This window comes from Oncorhynchus tshawytscha, linkage group LG32 (genome assembly GCF_018296145.1).
Source record: "Oncorhynchus tshawytscha isolate Ot180627B linkage group LG32, Otsh_v2.0, whole genome shotgun sequence".
Lineage (NCBI taxonomy): Eukaryota > Metazoa > Chordata > Actinopteri > Salmoniformes > Salmonidae > Oncorhynchus > Oncorhynchus tshawytscha.
Window position 1 is genome coordinate 1,949,755 of NC_056460.1, and position 23,851 is coordinate 1,973,605.

The 23,851-nt window shown below is 41.0% G+C and overlaps 1 protein-coding gene and 1 long non-coding RNA gene across 3 annotated transcripts; both read left to right on the forward strand.

The window, feature by feature from the left end:
- Positions 1 to 494: 494 nt before the first annotated feature.
- Positions 495 to 2,325, forward strand: LOC112229988. The gene is made up of 4 exons (XR_002950245.2): positions 495 to 536; positions 648 to 786; positions 874 to 953; positions 1,082 to 2,325. It is a non-coding gene; the product is annotated as an uncharacterized LOC112229988 (long non-coding RNA).
- Positions 2,326 to 10,271: 7,946 nt separating this feature from the next.
- On the forward strand, positions 10,272 to 18,460 carry LOC112229987 (oocyte zinc finger protein XlCOF22-like). 2 transcript variants are annotated; one of them, XM_042310845.1, is made up of 2 exons: positions 10,272 to 10,850; positions 18,174 to 18,460. In XM_042310845.1, exons 1-2 carry the CDS (start codon positions 10,526 to 10,528, stop codon positions 18,224 to 18,226), a joined length of 378 nt encoding a protein of 125 aa, XP_042166779.1. In that variant the 5' UTR covers positions 10,272 to 10,525; the 3' UTR covers positions 18,227 to 18,460. The 2 variants fall into 2 exon arrangements, with proteins under 2 accessions (XP_042166779.1, XP_024251942.2); XM_024396174.2 differs by lacking the exon at positions 18,174 to 18,460 and adding an exon at positions 14,409 to 15,863.
- Positions 18,461 to 23,851: the final 5,391 nt, after the last annotated feature.

Here is a 23,851-nt window from a genome sequence, read left to right on the forward strand (position 1 = left end):
ACCTTACATGGACAATACTATCCCATTTTGGAAACGTTACATGTACTCCCCCTTGTGGAGGGAAATTAATATCTTAGATGGAAGCTGTAGATGGGATTCAAATGCATGGTGGTATTAATACAGTGTCTAGACTACCTCTTTTGTATAAATGCCCTTCAGAATCCAAACACAGTATTGCCACGCAGCAAAATGTTGCGTATAATCTTTCAAGTGATAAAATATTGAACAATTTGTGTACAAAGATATCTTGAAATGTGATATTAGGCCTGTATGGCAGTACTGTTACTGTATGGGTGTACTGTTACTGTATGGCAGTACTGTATTGGCTAGTGCTTTCTCCAATATGTTCTTCTATTTTGAATTCAATTGTATGTTGATGCCATTTATCTTTCAATATTTATCTTTCAATATGTATTTAATATATATATATATATTTTTTTTAATGCTTGCAAGACTATTCTTTGACACATTTTCTCTTCCTTTGAAATTCTTATAGGGCAGGACATGGACACAATGCAATTAGGATCAAGAAGAAGGTACAGATATGTTGTAGGACAGCTGCATTTGAAGTGTACATTTAACCTACATAGCAGTCAATACAAACTGAAATCTATTAGGATACAAATGTGTGCATATTATCTTTTCAGATCTTCTCAGAAATGAATCAAGTCCATGGAATGGATATAGACAAAAAGAGAAATAAAGGACAATCAGAGGGAGAGGTGAGGCAGGGGTGAGGACATCATCCTGCCATCTTGACAGTCCCTGAAGGACAGTACAGAAGAGGTAATTGCTCTTATTCCTTCCCTTTCTCTAATGTATTTTTTAAATCAAATTAGCAACTGTAGTAAGATCATTGCTTTACTTTACTAGGACTGGAGACCACAGCAGTGATTCTGCTTTTGCCCAACCTCTTCAATGAGGACCCGCGTGGCCTGTATGTTCGTGACAAGGTATGCCACTACCCCAATCATCTGTTTCTTCATAAACATAGGTGTGCATGCTTATATAAAACCACAGCTATGTATGTTCTTTGTTAATTCTATGTGTATTAATCTTTTCTTACTTTCTGTTGGCACAGATTTCACTGCTCTTCACTCCTTTCTGGCACATCAGTGGAAATCCATTTCACCACGAGAGTGAAATCCCGCTGGCCTTTGATGGGGAGAACATCCACGCCTCGAGGACGTCCCCATGGGACTTGGGGCTCTGCTAGGGCTGAATTTGTAATTTTCCCCAAAATGTCAGAAAAACACTTATGTTGATAAGTTACTGTGTTCTGGGGATAAGAGAAGTTGGGGTGAAGTTACCAGGGCCGGTCATAAAGATGGCAAACTTCCTAACATAACTAAGTGGATACGATATACACACCAAAGCTGAAACATCTGTATTTAGCATCAAGTCTACAATATTGTTAGTTTACCTATGATTCATTTTTAATGTATGTTGTTTTTATTGTACATCATTTATATATATTTATCAAATGAGGAGACAAACTTATCACACAAGTCAGAGTTATTCTGAAACTAAATCGTTATTCACTTATTAATAAGGGAGCAGGTCAATACAACGCACACATATAATGTTAATTAATTGAGTGTTCTACAATAATGATGGCTGGTCGACGAATCACCCCCAGATGATTCGTTGAGAGCCACGAGACAAAAGCACAAAGGTCTTGCATAGCCAAGATATACCCTTTTCAATCTACATGATAAACAACAGATGTATAGAACGGGTCACAAGATTAAGATTTGTATGAAAGATACTTATAATTTTCAGCAGACAGTATCTGCTGTAAAAACAGTACTCTTTGTGTAGAGACCAGGGTCTGGCCCTGCGGTCATCTCCCCCTGGTACCATATAGAACAGAAACATTAACTCATGCTCTGGAATCCGGTCTCGTTAGGTTTTATCACCCAAAAGACATTGTAAATCTCCTATCAGTGTTTTCTCCCAGAGGCCCATCCTCAGTAGAACACACAGACACAATAGTTATAAGAACCCTCTATTCTGTTGCAATAAAACAACCATTTGATGCAATAAAAGTATTATAAATAATCTTGCAAATTTTCTCTCAGTATCCACTGAAAGTTGACTAGTAACAACAATTGGGATATAAAAGTCACCCACCATGAAACCCACTAAATCTGCCCAAGAAGCGACAAACAAAAGAAAAACCCACAACAAACTTAAAAACGGGAAGTAAAACCAAAAAGGTGGAGCAACTAAAGGTGTTGACTCTCCACATCTATCAAAACAACTGGAGCACTGGGCCAGACACTCTTAAATAGAACCTGGACCAGCTCAGGTGAAACACCTGTTGGGGAATAATCAGAATTGGTTGGTAACATAGGTAAGATGTTTTATATTCATCATATGTTTGTAAGTTACTTCTCATCAGAATGTTGTTTTTGTATAATACTGTGGCGGGGTTGCAGTATCTGTTCTATGTCAAGACTAAGTTGCTTGGGCCGGAGAGAGGGGAGAAGTGAAGTGTGTATCTCTTGGCTCCACAATGTCTGTGTGCCAGTCAGTGTGTCTCTGTGATCTTGTCAAGATAGGATGGATTTGATATATGCCTGTTGATATGGAGAATTGGTTTATGGTTCTGAGTTTGAGAAAATAACATAGTTTAGGAGACAAAGCTGAACGATTTATTATGTCTATGCTGTCTGACTATGTGTGTTTTTTGCTATTAAAGGATATCAGCTGCAATGTGTAAGGAACTCTCAGAGAATTCATTGATAGACACTGAATTGATCTGAGAGTCACAGGGTTGTGATAGAGCTCATATAATTAAAGATGGACTTTGATAACTAACTCTGACTTGTGTGTGGTTTGCTCTCATGATTTGGTAAATAGAGGAAATTTCCATGACACACCTTCCCACTAACGAGATGGACAAGCCAGCACAGGTGTAACACATACTGACTAACGAGGTGACACCAATCAGTGCTCCCTACGTGCTAACGAGCTATACGTGCTAAATAAAGTCCAACCTCAAAACATAAATGTAAAAACCAAAGCCTGTAAAACCTTCCCCTTTAAGACAATATATCCTATATTTTTGATGGACGAGTTTTCTCACCACCAACAGAAAACAACTTCCATTTCCACTTCCAACTTCCATTATAATCAACGACAATGCTTCACCTTCAAAAATATAAACACATAATATAAACAATTAACACGTATTTCTAAATAATAATAAACAATATTATTAATTTTCAAAATTTTCTTTACACAATCCGAACTCACAAGCTCTAGAACTCTAGTGCACTTTTTATAAAAGTGGACTAATGAATGTAAAAATGAATGTAAAAATAATTAGACAATTGTCTTAAAATGAGCAAGAATAATCATATTTGGTCTTGTTTTCACATTAGTAGTGACATCGATGATTGTAGGCTAGAAATAAGTTATTCATGTTGTTGAAACTCTAAGCAGTGTGCCAGAAGACCTTTGTCTCCAATATAGGCCCCTTTCTGTGTTTGCTAAAATTGCAGCACGAGGGCGATGCACATGCAATTTAGTTGTAGAAACTCCTCCCTGCTAATGAGGAAACCGATAGTTATGGATGTAGTTTATCTGCCTGCAGCAAAAATGGTGAACAAAGATATTAGTTTTTCACAATGTTTTCTGAATGTGAATGGGGGAAAACTCAGGGGAGTAACCTCCATTTACAGGTTGCTTACGAGTGCATTTCACACTACTTTGGATTATAATTGTAAGGCTCGTTTGAATGTCCTGCTTAATATAATGTTTGTGTCATCATCGCAAGTCAACTGCTTTATATTTAAAAAACACTTCAACCAGGAAAATACTCTTTGGCTAGCTTTTCCATCAGCCTGACAATGAGGGTTTGTAAACTAAGTGTTTGCCAAATTGGCCCATAACGTCACCTAACAATTACATAGACCTACTGTAGGACCCATAACTTCACCTAACAACAACATAGACCTACTGTAGGACCCATAACTTCACCTAACAACAACATAGACCTACTGTTGGGCCCATAACTTTACCTAACAACAACAACATAGACCTACTGTAGGACCCCAACGTCACCTATGTCATGATGTTTGTCATTTGACTGGCATTCAGAAAATGATTTCCTGGATCAGCTGATGATAGTTGAACATGTGACTGTAACTAAACAGCTACAGTATTAAGAATGTGTAATTATTGAAGAACCACATTAATAACAGTATCCATTTGATGTTGTCAATAAAGTAAAGATTTTTTTAAATTAATTTTTACTTCACCAGATAGGCCAGTTGAGAACAAGTTCTCATTTACAACTGCGACCTGGCCAAGATAAAGAAAAGCAGTGTGACACAAACAACAGAGTTACATGTGGGATAAACAAATGTACAGTCAATAACACAACAGATATATCTATATACAGTGTGTGCAAATGGAGTGATGTAAGGCAAATAGGCCATAGTAACTTGGTAATTACAATTTAGCAAATTAACTTAAATAAAATCATGTGGATGAGGTAGGTAGTTGGATGATCTATTGGATGAGCTATTTACAGATGGGCTGTGTACAGCTGCAGCGATTGGTAAGCTGCTCAGATAGCTGATGCTTAAAGTTAGTGAGGGAGATATAGGTCTCCAACTTCAGCGATTTTTCCAATTCGTTCCAGTCATTGGCAGCAGAGAACTGGAAGGAAAGGCGGCCAAAGGAAGTGTTGGCTTTGGGGATGACCAGTGAGATATACCTGCTGGAGCGCGTGATATGGGTGGGTGTTGCTATGGTGACCAGTGAGCTGTGTTACGGCAGAGCTTTACCTAGCAAAAACGTATAGATGACCTGGAGCCAGTGGGTTTGGCGACGAATATGTAGAGAGGGAGCCGACGGGAGCATACAGGTCACAGTGGTGGGTGGTATATGGGGCTTTGGTGAAAAAACGGACGACACTGTGATAGACTGCATCCAGTTTGCTGTGTAGAGTGTTGGAGGCTATTTTGAAAATAACATCGCCAAAGTCAAGGATCGGTAGGATAGTCAGTTTTACGAGGGTATGTTTGGCAGCGTGAGTGAAGGAGGCTTTGTTGCGAAATAGGAAGCCGATTCTAGATTACATTTTGGATTGGAGATGCTTAATATGAGTCTGGAAGGAGAGTTTACAGTCTAGCCAGACACCTAGGTATTTGTAGTTGTCCACATATTATAAGTCAGACCATTTAGGAGATGCATTTAGTTTTACTTGCATTTAAGAGCAGTCCCGCTTGAGGCATCACTACAGACACCCGGGTTCAAATCCAGGCTGTATCACAACCGGCCGTGATTGGGAATCCCGTAGGGTGGTGCACAATTGGCCCAGCGTCACCCTATCATTATGACATCATGGATGAATTCTAGAATATACTATATAGCCTAGAAACCTGGTTAAACTATCATTAAGTCACATTCTGACCTTTATTTCCTTTGTTTTGTATTTATTTTAGTATGGTCAGGGCGTGATTTGGGTGGGCAGTCTGTTTGTTTTTCTATGTTTTGGGGTATTTCTATGTTTCGGCCTAGTATGGTTCTCAATCAGAGGCAGGTGTCATTGGGATTTCTGTTAAAGGCAGCAGTGGCTAACAATATAAATGCTGGTAGCTAAACTGGTTATCTTCTGATGTCTAGTTCTAACGGTTCTAGGTCTAATTTTATATCACATTGGGTGTGTTTGCCGATAAAATTTATTTAAAAACTCAGATAATGTGGCACCCAAAGGAAAAATTGTCTCTGATTGAGAATCATACTTAGGTAGCCTGGGTTTCACTGTGTGTTTGTGGGTGATTGTTCCTGTCTCTGTGTTTGTACCAGATAGGACTGTTTAGGTTTTCACACATTTATTGTTTTGTTGGTTATTTCATGTCTAGTTTCTTTATTAAAGAACATGAATAACCACCAGGCTGCATTTTGGTCCGCTTCTCCTTCACCACAGGAAAACCCTTACACATTATGACATCATGGATGGCCAGTCCTTGTATTTATAGTGTAGTGAATTCAGGGGGTAGCCCTGAGCTTAACTCAAACCTGTGTCCAGCGACTGTCAAGTCAACACCTTATAACTGTTACGCCAAGATGTCTGAACTTCTTGACGAGGTCGCTAGGTATTGGGTTACGGTTTCTACAATAAATCAAATCAAATTTTATTTGTCACATACACATGGTTAGCAGATGTTAATGCGAGTGTAGTGAAATGCTTGTGCTTCTAGTTCCGACAATGCAGTAATAACCAACAATGCAGTAATAACCAACAAGTAATCTAGCTAACAATTCCAAAACTACTACCTTATAGACACAAGTGTAAGGGGATAAAGAATATGTACATAAAGATATATGAATGAGTGATGGTACAGAGCAGCATAGGCAAGATACAGTAGATGGTATTGAGTGCAGTATATACATATGAGATGAGTATGTAAACAAAGTGGCATAGTTAAAGTGGCTAGTGATACATGTATTACATAAAGATGCAGTAGATGATATAGAGTATAGTATATACGTATACATATGAGATGAATAATGTAGGGTATGTAAACATTATATTAGGTAGCATTGTTTAAAGTGGCTAGTGATATATTTTACATCATTTCCCATCAATTCCCATTATTAAAGTGGCTGGAGTTGAGTCAGTGTGTTGGCAGCAGCCACTCAATGTTAGTGGTGGCTGTTTAACAGTCTGATGGCCTTGAGATAGAAGCTGTTTTTCAGTCTCTCGGTCCCAGCTTTGATGCACCTGTACTGACCTCGCCTTCTGGATGATAGCGGGGTGAACAGGCAGTGGCTCGGGTGGTTGTTGTCCTTGATGATCTTTATGGCCTTCCTGTGACATCGGGTTGTGTAGGTGTCCTGGAGGGCAGGTAGTTTGCCCCTGGTGATGCGTTGTGCAGACCTCCCTACCCTCTGGAGAGCCTTACGGTTGTGGGCGGAGCAGTTGCCGTACCAGGCGGTGATACAGCCCGACAGGATGCTCTCGATTGTGCATCTGTAGAAGTTTGTGAGTGCTTTTGGTGACAAGCCGAATTTCTTCAGCCTTCTGAGGTTGAAGAGGCGCTGCTGCGCCTTCTTCACGATGCTGTCTGTGTGGGTGGACCAATTCAGTTTGTCTGTGATGTGTACGCCGAGGAACTTAAAACTTACTACCCTCTCTACTACTGTTCCATCGATGTGGATAGGGGGGTGTTCCCTCTGCTGTTACCTGAAGTCCACAATCATCTCCTTAGTTTTGTTGACGTTGAGTGTGAGGTTATTTTCCTGACACCACACTCTGAGGGCCCTCACCTCCTCCCTGTAGGCCGTCTCGTCGTTGTTGGTAATCAAGCCTACCACTGTTGTGTCGTCCGCAAACTTGATGATTGAGTTGGAGGCGTGCATGGCCACGCAGTCATGGGTGAACAGGGAGTACAGGAGAGGGCCCAGAACGCACCCTTGTGGGGCCCCAGTGTTGAGGATCAGCGGGGTGGAGATGTTGTTGCCTACCCTCACCACCTGGGGGGCGGCCCGTCAGGAAGTCCAGTACCCAGTTGCACAGGGCGGGGTCGAGACCCAGGGTCTCGAGCTTGATGACGAGCTTGGAGGGCACTATGGTGTTAAATGCCGAGCTGTAGTCAATGAACAGCATTCTCACACGTATTCCTCTTGTCCAGATGGGTTAGGGCAGTGTGCAGTGTGGTTGAGATTGCATCGTCTGTGGACCTATTTGGGCGGTAAGCAAATTGGAGTGGGTCTAGGGTGTCAGGTAGGGTGGAGGTGATATGGTCCTTGACTAGTCTCTCAAAGCACTTCATGATGACGGAAGTGAGTGCTACGGGGCGGTAGTCGTTTAGCTCAGTTACCAATAGCGTTCTCCATTAATTTGAGAGTGGTTACACTTCTCCTTCCCCCATCCCTCAGCTGTTTACCAAACCAAGTCTCTGGGCAGCCGTTTTGTTGCTGTTTAAAAAATCCACACAACTAACCAATCTGCAGTTCAAAAATAACAAATCTGTCATCCCACCACTGTTTTGGTGATAAGATGATGATGGGGTTGGAGAAAATTAACTACTTTCAAAATTCATAGACAGACCTATGGATGCAAGGACTGTCCACCCATGATATCAACATTATAGTTTTAACCATGTTCAGGCTATACAGTGTTGATTTACATTGTTTAAAAAAAAGCTTATTTGGGGTTCTGATGGGGTACAACAGTTGAACTAAGCTCATGAGGCATGTGTTATATTCTGCAAGAATCAATGGCTATAAATAAATAATTTAAGAGTCACAATATGGATGTAGCAATTGCAGATTTCCACTTTAACACCACACATCAGTTCAACAACTGCAGAGTTTGTGCCTCTGTATTTAAGACAGTACTTACTAGTGTAAATCAGTGAACGGTTTCTCAAAACCATCTTACGGTTAAGTTACCGTTGGAACCATTGGATGCCTTAAGATGCGTTTGGGAAACCGGGACCAGGTATCCAGTTTCCTCCTCTTCTTCCTCCTCCTTTTTGGATGTGGCAGTCATCTCCCCCTCCTCCTCTTTCACTCCAAAAACTGCATCCTCCTCTCCTTTTACTGGAACATCCTCCTCCTCTTTCACTCTGAACGTATCTTCCGATTCTTTCACAGTAACAGCCTCACCCTCCACTTCTTGTTTGACTGTGATATCCTCCTCTTTCTCCATCCAGCAGACCTCATCTTCTTTAGCAGGAGGAGAGTAGCTTAGTGACCTCATGGTCGAGGATGTTAGCTAGCTAGGCTAATGCTAACTTAACCAGCCCGCTAGCTGACGAATGACAACACGGTAAATTTGAAATTTAATCGGATAACTAACTAGACGACAGAAGTGGGTTTAAAACACAGTGGCTAATATCAACTAAAGCGTCTAAAGAGCTGTATTGGTTCAGCTATGTTGTCTAGCAAGCGACCGAGGTGGCTGACTAACTGTTGCTGCTGTTGAAAGAAGCATTCGGTCCACTAGATTATATGTTACACTAACAGCATTGCCTTAAATTCCCAGACTGCCACCTGCTGACTGGAGTGGGTAACGCAGTTGAGTTAAATGTAGATTTGAATTATTTTGTAACACCATGTAGGAGCAGTATAGACCTAGTCTGTTCATTATATACATCTACATGATGTATTGTTACACCATGTAGGAGCAGTATAGACCTAGTCTGTTCATTATATACATCTACATGATGTATTGGTCCACCATGTAGGAGCAGTATAGACCTAGTCTGTTCATTATATACATCTACATGATGTATTGTTACACCATGTAGGAGCAGTATAGACCTAGTCTGTTCATTATATACATCTACATGATGTATCGTTACACCATGTAGCAGCAGTATGGAGGTACAAATTGGTGGAAAAATTGTTGACACCCATGATAAAGATGAGCAAAAATGACTTTATAAAGTACAGAATTCAAATACTGAGCTATATTGTATGTAAAAACAAATAAAGGAAATTATATTATTATATACTGATACAATTGCTCAGAGAAAGAGATATAGTTTAACATGTAATTCTCAAAAGGTAGGGGTCTGAATTATTGCCACCCATCTTTTCTTTTCAATACTCCAGCACCCTCCCCTCGGGAGGATAACGGCACTGAAATGTTTTATGAGATTAGAGAACACATTGGGTGGGATCTTAGACCATTCCAACATACAGAATCTCTCCAGGTCCTTGATTTCTTTTGTCTGCGCTTATGGACTGCCCTGTTCAATTCAAACCACAGGTTTTCAATGGAGTTCAAGTCCGAAGACTGAGATGGCCATTGAAAATTTTGATTTTGTGCCCAATTAACCGTTTCTTTGTGGATCTTGATGTGTCTTGCTGGAAGATCCATTTGTGGCCAAGTTTCAGCCTCCTAGCAGAGAGGGAACCAGGTTTTGGGCTAAAATATCTGGTAGTGGGTAAAGTTGATTTATTTATTTTATACATACATTTCTGCTCATATTTATCAAGGGTATCAATAACTAGGTGATCATTTTGATATCTAGTTATTTGACTGAATCAGAAATACAGATGTGGAGTAAAAAACATCTGACCTAATCAAACAACACTTGTTGCTCGTTGTACGTGTTGATATAATATTCTTATTTAATGGAGAGGAAAAAACGTTTCCCGAAACTGATTTATAATTTATAATTATTAATTATATATTTATAATTAAATGAAGAAGAAAAAAAAGTTTTCCCTCCTCAACTGGGTTTACTCCCTCCAGACAGCAGACGGCGATATGTGTCTTTCAGGCGATGTTTCTAGTGTGACGTTTAATCTAGTGGACGGAACGCTTCTTCAACATCTGCAGCCACCTCGGTAGCTCGCTAGCCAACAAAGTCGGAACATTCAAGTTCTTTAGACCATTTCGTGGTTTAATTTGCCACTATGATTTAAACATACTTATGTGTAAACAACTAGCTACCCCATTTAATTAATATTTACGTTGTAAGTCAACTAGCTGGCTGGTTAAGTTAGCATTAGTCTAGTCGCTAATGCTAACTAGCTATTATCCCCGACCATGAGTTCACTAAACTACTCTCCTCCTGCTGAAGAAGCGGTGGTCTGCTGGACGGAGAAAGAAACTCTCGTGAAAGAGGAGGAGGAAGAGGAGGCTGTTACAATACAGAAACAAGTAGAGGGTGAGGCTGTTACCGTGAAAGACGAAGAGAACGACGTTACAATGAAAGACGCGTTCAGAGTGAAAGAGGAGGAGGATGATGCCGTTTTTGGAGTAGAAGATGAAGAAGTTTTTGGAATAACGGATGAAGAGGGGGAGATTACTGTCACACTTGAGGAAGACGAAGAAGAGCAGACTGGAGATCTGATTAACACCAGTAAATACAGTGAGTACTATCTTAAACAGGGATACAAACTCTGCAATTGTTGAACTAGTGTGCGATTTTTAAAAGGGCGTTCTACACTTGAATATGTTTTTGAATTGTTCATGACGTCCCCCAGGGATGTTTCACATTTTACTGTTGAAAAGTGATATATAAATACAGTAAAGTAGAAACACACTAAAGGGAAATAAATGAATGTTTTGAGCAAAATGTTTTTGTTTTTTTGACAACTGCAGACTAGAAGGGGCGGCAGGGTAGCCTAGTGGTTAGAGCGTTGGACTAGTAACCGGAAGGTTGCAAGTTCAAATCCCTGAGCTGACAAGGTTGTTCTAGGCCGTCATTGAAAATAAGAATTTGTTCTTAACTGACTTGCCTAGTTAAATAAAGGTAATACAAAAAAAAGGAGTGAGTGATGTCATAGTAAGGCCTTCAAGTAGTTGGCTTGATGGGAAGTCGTGATGTCATCCAATAGGTGACTGATCTTCATGTGAATATTAATTATTATTTTTTAAATCCTTCCTGTTCTGTCAAGTTGGTTGTTGATCATTGCTAAAAAGACATTTTCAAGTATTGCAAGAGACTTTCAAGACGATTTAAGTCCAAACTGTAACTAGGCCACTCAGGAAAATTCAATGTCAACGGCCCTGGCGGAGCGCCGAGAAGACGATCAAACTTGACTATCTAGGTGAAGTAAAAGTCGTAACAAGGTTTCCGTAGGTGAACTTGCGGAAGGATCATCCTCCAGTGTAGATTTGGCCTTGTGGTTTAGGTTATTGTCCTGTTAGTACAGTTTTTTGTATTCAGATCTCTGAAATGCTCTCTAACTACGTAACATTTATTGTCTCCTTATGTTACGCTGGGAAAACAGTTTTCATTGGCACAGAAATCCTAAATAATTTCAGAGTTTGCTAAATCCAATGGTTCTAACCGAGAGTCACCTTAACTTTATTGACAACACCCAAATTGATGCTGTCATCAATGCGGTTCTTCAATAATTACATCATTCTTAATACTGTAGCTGTTTAGTTAGTCACATGTTCAACTATCATCAGCTGATCCAGGAAATCATTTTCTGAATGCCAGTCAAATGACAAACATCACGACATGCAACAACAGTGCATGAAGTGCTTCTTCATTCATTACTGTGGTAAAGACAGTTATGCCGTGCTCCACGTTGGATCCAACATCCCTAACAAATTGGTGTTAATAATGTGTTATTGTCTGTTTGATTTATAGTAGGGTCTCGTTAGTGAAAACAGAGATACTTTGCTCTTAATGTGTAGAGAACTGTTCCTTGATGGATAGGCTATTGTACAACACACATAGCTTTTTTCCTTAATTCAGGGCATTTAGAATGACAACACATTACAGAGTACCCTAGTGGGATTATTCACAAAATTATCTGGTGATCAGGTTATGAAATGTCATGACAAATACATTTTAGATTCCATGTTTCACCTGAAATATTAAATGATTTAAAGTCCTCGTTCTATGTTGTTGTTAGGTGAAGTTATGGGTCCTACAGTAGGTCTATGTTATTGTCAGTTGACATTATGGGTCCTACAGTAGGTCTATGTTATTGTTAGGTGACGTTATGGGTCCTGCAGTAGGTCTATGTTGTTAGGTGACGTTATGGGTCCTGCAGTAGGTCTATGTTGTTGTTAGGTAAAGTTATGGGTCGTACAGTAGGTCTATATTATTGTTTGGGGAAGTTATGGGTCCTGCAGTAGGTCTATGTTGTTGTTAGGTAAAGTTATGGGTCCTACAGTAGGTCTATATTATTGTTTGGGGAAGTTATGGGTCCTGCAGTAGGTCTATGTTGTTGTTAGGTAAAGTTATGGGTCCTACAGTGGGTGTATGTTACTGTTAGGTGACGTTATGGGCCCTACAGTGGGTCTATGTTATTGTTAGGTGAAGTTATGGGTCCTACAGTAGGTCTATGTTATTGTTAGGGGAAGTTATGGGTCCTACAGTAGGTCTATGTTATTGTTAGGTGACGTTATGGGTCCTACAGTAGGTCTATGTTATTGTTAGGGGAAGTTATGGGTCCTACAGTAGGTCTATGTTATTGTTAGGTGGCGTTATGCGTCCTACAGTAGGTCTATGTTATTGTTAGGTGAAACTATGGGTTAATTTGTTAAACACTTAGTGTACAAACCCTCATTGTCATGCTGATGGCAAAGCTAGCCAAAGAGCGTTTTACTGGTTGAAGTGTTTTTTAAGTGTAAAGCAGTTGATTTGTGACAACACAAACGTATTAAGCAGGAGATTCAAGCGAGCCATATAATTATAATCCGAAGTAGTGTGAAATGCACTCATAAGCAACCTGAAAATGGAGGCTATTTTTGCAGTCAGCCAATGATGACCCCCTGAGTTTTCCCCCACAGTGGTGAATTAGTGAATAGACACAGAGCTGAATGTGAGTTTCCTTGAGTTGCAGTCCTGATCTTGCGCTGATAGTGTGCTGTAATATTCAGAATACATTGTGAAAACTTAAATCTAAGCTCACCATTTTTGGCCCATGCAGATATACTACATCCATAACTAGCGGTTTCCTCATTAACAGGGAGGAGTTTCTTCAACCAAATTGCATTTGCATCACCATCGTGCGCCAATTTTAGCAAACACAGAAAGGGGCCTATATCGGAGACCAAAAGTTTTTTGCCGCACTGTTTCACGGAACCCAAACTGGCTGCGCGCCATCGTGCATACCTGTATTTTGTCCCCTCACACCAAACACGATCACGACATGTAGGTTAAAATATCAAAACAAACTCTGAACCAATTATATTAATTTGGGGACACGTCGAAAAGCATTAGACATTTATGACAATTTAGCTAGCTGGCTTGCACTTGCTAGCTAATTTGTCCTATTTAGTTAGCTTGCTGTTGCTAGCTAATTTGTCCTGGGATACATTGAGTTGTTATTTTACCTGAAATGCACAAGGTCCTCTACTCCACCAATTAATCCAAACTTAAATGGTCAACCGAATTGTTTCTTGTCATCTCTCTTCCTTCCAGACTTTTTCTTCTCTTGACTTTATATTACGATTGGCAACTTTCATAAATTAGGTGCATTACCACCACGTTCGTCTTTCAGTCACCCATGTGGGTATAACCAATGAGGAGATGGCACGTGGGTACCTGCTTCTATAAACCAATGAGGAGATGGGAGAGGCAGGACTTGCAGCGCGATCTGCGTCACAAATAGAACTGACTTCTATTTTAGCCCTTAGCAACGCAGATGCTCGTTGGCACGTGCAAGCAGTGTGGGTGCAATAATTGAATAATATAGATTTCTAATTTTATTTTGCAATGCGAGCGCACGCGAGCCTGTTAGGATTTCAACAACTTTAATAACTTATTTCTAGTTACTACTAATGTGAAAACAAGACAAAATGACTTTTGTTGCTAACTTGACTGTCTTAATTGTCAAATTTAACAGACATCAATTGTTGTTCAACCTCATGGGAATGCTCTGGGCATCACCTTTTACCTGAAACAGTGGACTTCTGCTGTTGTGGGCATTTAACCATCTGTCTGACTTTGTGATACACACAGGATTGAGACGGGACTATCGTGGATCCTCTGGGGATCCTCAACAACATCATGATGCTGACAAGGCAGAGAAAAGTCTCTCCAGATCAGAACTCCTCAAGAAACACCAGCAGAGACCTACAGGGAAAAAAACTCACTGCTGCTCTGACTGTGGGAAAATATTCAATTCTTCAGTTGACCTTAAAATACATAAAAGAATTCACACTGGAGAGAAACCTTTTGGCTGTGATCACTGTGGGAAGAGTTTTATTCGTCTACAAACGCTAAAATCACACCAGAGAATTCACACTGGAGAGAAACCTTATGGCTGTGATCAATGTGGGAAGAGTTTTACTCAGCTAAACAGCCTGATGGTACACCAGCGGGGACATTCAGGAGAGAAACCGTATAGCTGTAATCGATGTGGGAAAAGTTTTTCTACATCTAGCTATCTAACTATACACCAGAGAACACATACAGGAGAGAAGCCATATAGCTGTAATCAATGTGGGAAGAGTTTTATTCGTCTACAAACCCTGAAATCACACCAGAGAATACACACTGGAGAGAAACCTTATAGCTGTGATCAATGTGGAAAGAGTTTTACTCACCTTAACAGCCTCATAGTACACCAGCGGACACACACAGGAGATAAATCTTATAGCTGTGATCAATGTGGAAAGAGATTTTCTACATCTAGTTATTTAAAGATACACCAAAGAACACACACAGGAGAGAAACCACATAGCTGTAACCAATGTGGGAAGAGTTTCACTCAGCTAAACAGCATGATAGTTCACCAGCGGACACACACAGGAGAGAAAGTTTTTAAATGTGATCAATGTGGGAAGAGTTTTGGTACATCTGGATGTCTGAAGACACACCAGAGAACACACACAGGAGAGAAACCTTATAACTGTAGTCAATGTGGGAAGAGTTTTGGTACATCTGGATGTTTGACAACACACCAGAGAACACACACAGGAGAGAAACCTTATAACTGTAGTCAATGTGGGAAGAGTTTTACTACATCTAGCCAGCTGACTTTACACAAGAGAACACACACTGGAGAGAAACCTTATATCTGTGATCAATGTGGGAAGAGTTTTTCACGGCCAGACAGCCTGAATATACACAAGCGGACACACACAGGAGAGAAACCGTATAGCTGTAGTAAATGTGGGAAGGGTTTTACTACATCTTGCCAGCTTACTTTGCACCAGAGAAGACACACAGGACAGAATCCTTATAGCTGTACTCAATGAGGGAAGAGTTTTACTTTGCTTAACAGCCTGGTGTCACACCAGAGAACACACACAGGAGAGAAATATCTTGTGATATCGATGTGGGAAGAGATAATCTGATAAAAGATCTCTGACTAAACATCAGAAAATACATAAAGGAGTTGTTTCATGATATCAATGAATTAATTTCACAATATAGAATGTTTTAACATTGTAGTAGGAGTATTTTAATGTCACAAGGTAGAATGTTTTAACATTGTAGTAGGAGTATTTAAAGATGTCACAATGTAGAATGTTTTAACATTGTAGTAGGAGTATTTTAATGATGTCACAAGGTAGAATGTTTTAACATTGTAGTAGGAGTATTTAAAGATGTCACAATGTAGAATGTTTTAACATTGTAGTAGGAGTATTTTAATGATGTCACAAGGTAGAATGTTTTAACATTGTAGTAGGAGTATTTAAAGATGTCACAATGTAGAATGTTTTAACATTGTAGTAGGAGTATTTTAATGACGTCACAATGTTGAACCCTAAACGTTTACCACCTGTTCTATTGATTTTAGCCTCAGGGGAAAAATCCAGGCTCTGAAATGAAACTATTTAGGTGATTTAACAAAAAGTGAGTAACAAAAAAATAGTTGTGTTCCACTTAAAACATTGGTGACCCACTTGAATCAAAATGCAACACTTCAAAATGTAGCTAGCTAATTCTTCAAATTAACGCACTGATTGGTGTCACCTCGTTAGTCAGTATGTGTTACACCTGTGCTGGCTTGTCCATCTCATTAGTGGGAAGGTGTTTCACCTGAGCTGGTCCAGATTCTATTTAAGAGTGTCTGGCCCAGTTGTCTTGATAGATGTGGAGAGTCAGCACCTTTAGTTGCTCAACCTTTTTGGTTTGCTTCCTGTCTTTAAGTTTGTGGGTTTTTCTTTTGGGTGCCTCTTCTTGGGCAGATTTAGTGGGTCTCATGGTGGGTGTCTTTTAAGTCCCAGTTGTTGTCCCTAGTCAACTTTCATTGGACATCCCACATTTCAGAATCCCTCCTAAAAAACAAGCTTATATTTTGATTTGGATATTTTAACATTTTAATCAATGGCAGTTTTTTAGGATGCTCATTAGTCTTTAAGTTGTTAACCTTGTTTTTTATCTTCTTATGTTGTGTACTAAATATTTCTGTATTTTCATTGTTTTTTTTCTAGTGAAGACATTGTGTTGCATCCCTGTCTGAAATGTGCTGTATAAATAAAGCTTGATTTGATTTGAACATATTGCAAAACAAATTAACCTATTGACTGACCAATCAACAGACTCTTGGTCCATCTTAGTATGAAAAATGGTATCAATCACACTTTTCCAGCCTGCTGAAGGCGTGGTGGAATGGTAAACACCACCCCCAGCTCTACCAGGGGCTTGAGGTGGTCTCCCCAGTTCTGCTTATGTCATGTTCTGTGGCCTTGCTGTTCCATTTCTTGACTGCCCCTGCAACACAGAAAGAAACACATTTAGTCATATTATAAAAAACACTCAAAAGTAATGTATATGGAGCATCTATGGCCTCAGTTACACCTGGCACCTAAATGTGACTTCTGTCATCTGATCACTCCAAGCTGCATTAGGTTCAGATCTACCAGGATGGGCCTTTGACAGTCTGGATGCAGTCAGGCCACTGAATATAAATAAGCAACGTAAAGAGATGGGGTGAATGAGTGGGGAAAAGTACATTCTACACAAATTACCTTCATAATATCAAAGAACAAATGTTTGTGCCTGAGGGGAAATTAACTTTCATACAACCAAAAGAAGTGAGAAACTACACCCACATCAGTGGACAATTTGCACTAATGTAAATAATCATAGATAATGGAACCTTTCCCTTTTGCTAACGTGATGAACTGCTAAGGGGACATAAATATTTACCATCTAAACCATGTGTGACCTCTCACCTCTCTGGCTGTAGAAGTGTTCTTCCTAACCAGTCCCTCAACAGCTCTCTGACTCAGCTCCACCCTCACTCTGTCCTCTTCAGAGGACAGGAAGGCTGAGGAGGGATGGAAGGATGAATGGATCAGTCACTCAAAGTTTAGAGCTGCCGTCTATGCTGTCTGACAAAATCACTATTTTAGTAGTTCATTCAAGGAAATAAGGCTTTATGACTGCGGAATACCAACTATCAATCACTTAGATCATGTATTTGCAGGTAGAGATACATCCTTGGGACGTCCCTAGCCCGTTGAAGTTGACTTTTAAAAGGTTTAAGGTAGGGGTTAAGGTTAGGGTTTAGGGTAGGGATGTCCCAAGGATTCCAGATAGCATTGACCATTGTGCATTATTCTGTCTCTTTTACATAGCAGGTGTAAAAGGAACACAGACAAGACAAGTAGGTCATTATGGTCATTGTAGTTTAAAAAATAGCATCTAATTATGCCAATCTGTATGTGGGGTTGTTTGAGAAGAATGTGAATGTCAGCCCTAACAATCCATTCTAGCACCTCATCAGGCTCTGAAAAAGTCTTCATTGATGACGTGTTCCTTCTATTCCAGGGGACAGCAGAGGAACTTCATCGATTCCACTCCATCATCAATACAAGCAGTGAACATCTGAAATTCATCCTCACCTTTGATGAGCATGAACAAGTTACCTGGACATTTTTATTAAGAGGGAAGGGGGTGGCTTTAACACAGACCTATACAGGACGACCACTGACAGTAATTCCCTCATACGCGGAGACAGCTTCCACCCTACACCCCTAAAAAACTATTTGAACTTTTTTCAACTTGAGTAAAGAAAAAATTAAAAATGTAATTTTGTCAACACACCCCCATCTCCATTAACTACATCACACCTGCCCAGACCCACTAGAACACACACCCATCTCCATTAACTACATCACACCTGCCCAGACCCACTAGAACACACCTCCCTCTCCATTAACTACATCACACCTGCCCAGACCCACTAGAACACACCTCCATTAACTACATCACACCTGCACAGGCACACTAGAACACACCTCCATCTCCATTAACTACATCACACCTGCCCAGACCCACTAGAACACACCTCCCTCTCCATTAACTATATCACACCTGCCCAGACCCACTAGAACACACACCCATCTCCATTAACTACATCACACCTGCCCAGACCCACTAGAACACACCTCCATTAACTACATCACACCTGCACAGGCACACTAGAACACACCTCCATCTCCAGCGCCCGCATCAGCACCATTTTATTTCTCTCCGTCACTTTCAACTTTTAGATAAAGCATTTGACCTTTCTATTGAATTAACAACAGAGGATCAGTTGATTTCCAGGTTTTAATTAAGTATAGTATTTAAGATGATTGACGAGAAAAGTATCGTCCAACTCTGGGGTATCTCACTGCACACTCAAATGTCATGTCTTGAAATATACAGACAGACAGATTAAAAGTAATTTTACATTGTATAACAGTACTTCTGACAGCCAACTTTCTAACACCTCCCATAACTTTTGGACGTTTTAACATTCCCAGAAGGATTATTGAGTCATTGTTAATTTTACACTGAAGACATGACTCTGCCGTTGTGCTGTAGAATTTGTGAATTTTGTCTCTTGTATAATAAGGGACTATCATTTGTCCCAACATCACAGGCCACAGACTTTGATACAGTTAAAGACTTCCAAAAGTTTTTCCGCAGTTTAAGATACAACAGAGTTTTTATTAATGGGGTTTCTCCCTGTTTACCTGCCAATATAAATCCATTGAACTAGACAAGTTACCAGACAGGACATATTGCTAATGTTCTTCCTATTGATAACCTAAATGACTATTAACTTGTGGGAGGTGGTGGTGATGACGGCCTATTGGATGACGTCGTCCATCGGGATTCCCCCAAGAAAGAAGATGCTCTGGATTGATCACTGGAGTCAGATGTGAAGGAGGAGGTTGATCATCAGGAGTCAGATGTGAAGGAGGAGGTTGATCATCAGGAGTCAGATGTGAAGGAGGAGGTTGATCATCAGGAGTCAGATGTGAAGGAGGAAGTTGATCATCAGGAGTCAGATGTGAAGGAGGAGGTTGATCATCAGGAGTCAGATGTGAAGGAGGAGGTTGATCATCAGGAGTCAGATGTGAAGGAGGAAGTTGATCATCAGGAGTCAGATGTGAAGGAGGAGGTTGATCATCAGGAGTCAGATGTGAAGGAGGAGGTTGATCATCAGGAGGTTGATCATCAGGAGTCAGATGTGAAGGAGGAGAGACTGCGTGAATCACGCCTTCATGGTTGAATTGCTGCATGAAAAAACACTGTGTCACGAACGTCATAGTGAGGAGACCAAAGCGCAGCGTGATGTGAATACATTTTTTAAAATGAAAGATGAAAAAACACGAAGTACACTAACCAAACAAACAAAATAACAAGACGAACGTGACCGCTATCAAAACTGAGTGCTAACATAGACAATAACCCACGAAATACCCAAAGAGGATGGCTGCCTAAATATGGTTCCCAATCAGAGACAACGATAAACAGCTGCCTCTAATTGAGAACCAATCTAGGCAACCATAGACATACATAAACACCTAGATGGTAAACAACCCCATAAACCTACAAAAAACCCTAGACAGAAAGACCCTAGACAAAAAACCTAACCCCCCCCACAAAGGTTCCTCTCTCTCTCCGGACTCTGGCCGCAAAAACCTAATCAAAAGGGGAGGGTCCGGGTGGGCCTTTTTCACGGCGGCGGCTCGGGTGCGGAACGTGGACCCCGCTCTACCTCAGTCTTGGCCCACTTAGGTGGCGCCTCTGGAGCTGGACCCTCGCAGGGGGGCCCGAACTGAAGATCATCGTAGAGAGCGCCACTGGACGGAAAGGCGCCTCTGGACTGAGGAGCGGCTCTGGCAGCTACGGACAGGAGGGAGATTCCAGCATCGTCGGCGTGACAGGCAGCTCTGGCAGCTCCTGGTTGGCTGACGGCTCTGGCAGCTTCTGGCTGGCTGACGGCTCTGGCAGCTCCTGGCTGGTTGACGGTTCTGGCAGCTCCTGGCTAGCTGATGGCTCTGGCAGCTCCTGGCTGACTGGCGGCTCTGGCAGCTCCTGGCTGACTGGCGACTCTGGCAGCTCCTGGCTGACTGGCGGCTCTGGCAGCTCCTGGCTGACTGCCGGCTCTGGCAGCTCCTGGCTGGCTGTCGGCTCAGGACAGACGGGAGACTCTGGCGGCTCAGGACAGACGGGAGACTCTGGCAGCACTGGACAGGCGGGAGCACCTGTAGGGATGAGACGGAGAGACAGCCTGGTGCGGGGGGCTGCCACCGGAGGGCTAGTGCGTGGAGGTGGCACCGGATAGAACGGACCGTGAAGGCGCACTGGAGATCTTGAGCACCGACCCTGCTCAACCTTACCTGGTTGAATGCTCCCCGTAGCCAGACCAGTGCGGCGAGGTGGAATAGCCCGCACTGGGCTGTGCTGGCGAACCGGGGACACCATGCGTAAGGCTGGTGCCATGGAGGCCGGCCCGAGGAGACGCACTGGAGACCAGATGCGTAGAGCCGGCTTCATGGCACCTGGCTCGATGCCCACTCTAGCCCGGCCGATACGAGGAGCTGGAATGTACCGAACCGGGCTATGCACACGCACCTGGGACACAGTGCGCTCCACCTCATAACACGGTGCCTGCTTTCGCTGCCTCCAGCTCTGCTTTGGGACGGTGATATTCCCCTGGCTGTGCCCAGGGTCCTTCGCTGTCCAGAATCTCCTCCCAAGTCCACGAGTCCTGCGTTCTTTGCCGCTGCTCCTGCTGGCCGTTACCACGCTGCTTGGTCCATTATTGGTGGGTTATTCTGTCACGATCGTCATATTGAGGAGACCAAAGCGTGATGTGAATACATCCTTTTAATGATAGATGAAAACAAACACGAAGTACACTAAACAAACAAACAACATATCAAAACAAACATGACCGCTATAAATACTGAGTGCAAACATGCAACATCACATAGACATACATAAACACCTAGATGGTAAACAACCCCATAAACCTATAAAAAACCCTAGACAGTTCAAAAACACATACATCACCCATGTCACACCCTGACCTAACCAAAATATATAAAGAAAACAAAGAATACTCAGGTCATTGCGTGACACACTGTTTACAAAAGCTTTGTTAAAGAACAAGAAGGACCACACAATGTTTACATAAAATGTGCTTTTCTTTCAAAAACAATGACATTTCTAAGTGACCCCAAACTTTTGAACAGTACTATACATCTACAGCTCCCCATCCAACCTGACAAATCTTGAGAATATCTGCAGAGAAGAATGGTAAAAACTCCCCAAATACAGGTGTGCCAAGTTTGTAGCGTCATACCCAAGAAGACTCAAGGCTGTAATTGCTGCCAAAGGTGTTTCAACAAAGTACGTAGTAAACGGTCTGAATACTTATGTAAATATGATTTCTCAGTATATTTTAATAAATTAGAAAAAAAATCTAAAAATGTGTTTTTGTTTGTCATTATGGGGTACCATGTGTAGATTGAGTATTTAATTATTTAAAAAAAATCCATTTTAGAATAAGGCTGCCATGGTAATGTCAGAAAAAAATGGAAAAGTGAAGGGGTTTTAATACTTTCCAAATGCTTCACCATTTCAATTCCAATTGTTACACCATGTAGGAGCAGTATAGACCTAGTCTGTTCATTATATACATCTACATAATGTATTGTTACACCAACAAAATAAAGGGAAGTTATATTATTTTATACATTTTACAATTTATTTGTTGATGTGTCTTGCTGGAAGATCCACATATGGCCAAGTTTCAGCCTCCTAGCAGAGAGGGAACCAGGCTTTGGGCTAAAATATCCTGGTAGTGGGTAAAGTTTATTCATTTATTTTATACAGTAATTTTTGCTCATCTTTATCAAGGGTATCAATAACTAGGTGCTTATTTTGATATCTAGTTATTTGACTGAATCAGAAATACAGATGTGGAGTAAATGTAGTTTGTTTTAAATTCTCATTAAAAAAAAATCTGAACTAATCAAACAACACTTCTTGCTCTTTGTTACGTGTTGATATAATATTCTTATTTAATGGAGAACAAAAACGTTTCCCTGAATTTCTGTATAATATTATAATTCAATGAAGGAAGAAAAAAAGTTGTCCCTTTCCTCCCTCCAGACAGCAGATGGCGATATGTGTCTTTCAGGCGATGTTTCTAGTGTGACGTTTAATCTAGTGGACGGAACGCTTCTTCAACAACTGCAGCCACCTCGGTAGCTCGCTAGCCAACAAAGTCGGAACATTCAAGTTCTTTAGACAATTTAGTGGTTTATTTGCCACTATGATTTAACATACTTATGTGCAAACAACTAGCTGCCCATTTCATGTAATATTTACGTTGTAAGTCAACTAGCTGGCTGGTTAAGTTAGCACTAGTCTAGTCGCTAATGCTAACTAGCTATTATCCCCGACCATGAGTTCACTAAGCTACTCTCCTCCTGCTAAAGAAGAGGAGGTCTGCTGGACGGAGAAAGAAGCTCTCGTGAAAGAGGAGGAGGAAGAGGAGGCTGTTACAATACAAAAACAAGTAGAGGGTGAGGCTGTTACCGTGAAAGACGAAGAGTAAGACGTTACAGTGAAAGACGCCTTCAGAGTAGAGGAGGATGTTACTGTGAAAGAAGATGAAGACGTTTTTGGAATGAAGGATGAAGAGGGGGAGATTACTGTCACATTAGAGGAGGACTAAAAAGAGAAGACTGGAGATCTGATTAACACCAGTAAATACAGTGAGTACTATCTTATGAAACAGGGACACAAACTCTGAAGTTGTTGAAGTAATGTGCGATTTTTAAAAGGCCATTCTACATGGTTCATGACATCCTCCAGTGATTTAAAAAATAAAAATCCTGTTGAAAGTGATATACACTGCTCAAAAAAATAAAGGGAACACTTAAACAACACAATGTAACTCAAAGTCAATCACACTTCTGTGAAATCAAACTGTCCACTTAGGAAGCAACACTGAACATACATTTCACATGCTGTTGTGCAAATGGAATAGACAACAGGTGTAAATTATAGGCAATTGGCAAGACACCCCCAATAAAGGAGTGGTTCTGCAGGTGGTGACCACAGACCACTTCTCAGTTCCTATGCTTCCTGGCTGATGTTTTGGTCACTTTTGAATGCTGGCGGTGCTTTCACTCTAGTGGTAGCATGAGACGGAG

Bases quoted from the DNA above. Each gene is read 5' to 3' on its own strand.
- LOC112229987 (XM_024396174.2), top strand. From the start codon at position 10,526: ATGAGTTCACTAAACTACTCTCCTCCTGCTGAAGAAGCGGTGGTCTGC. The intron at 10,851-14,408 runs GTGAGTACTATC...TGATACACACAG, and splicing joins GATTAACACCAGTAAATACA to GATTGAGACGGGACTATCGT.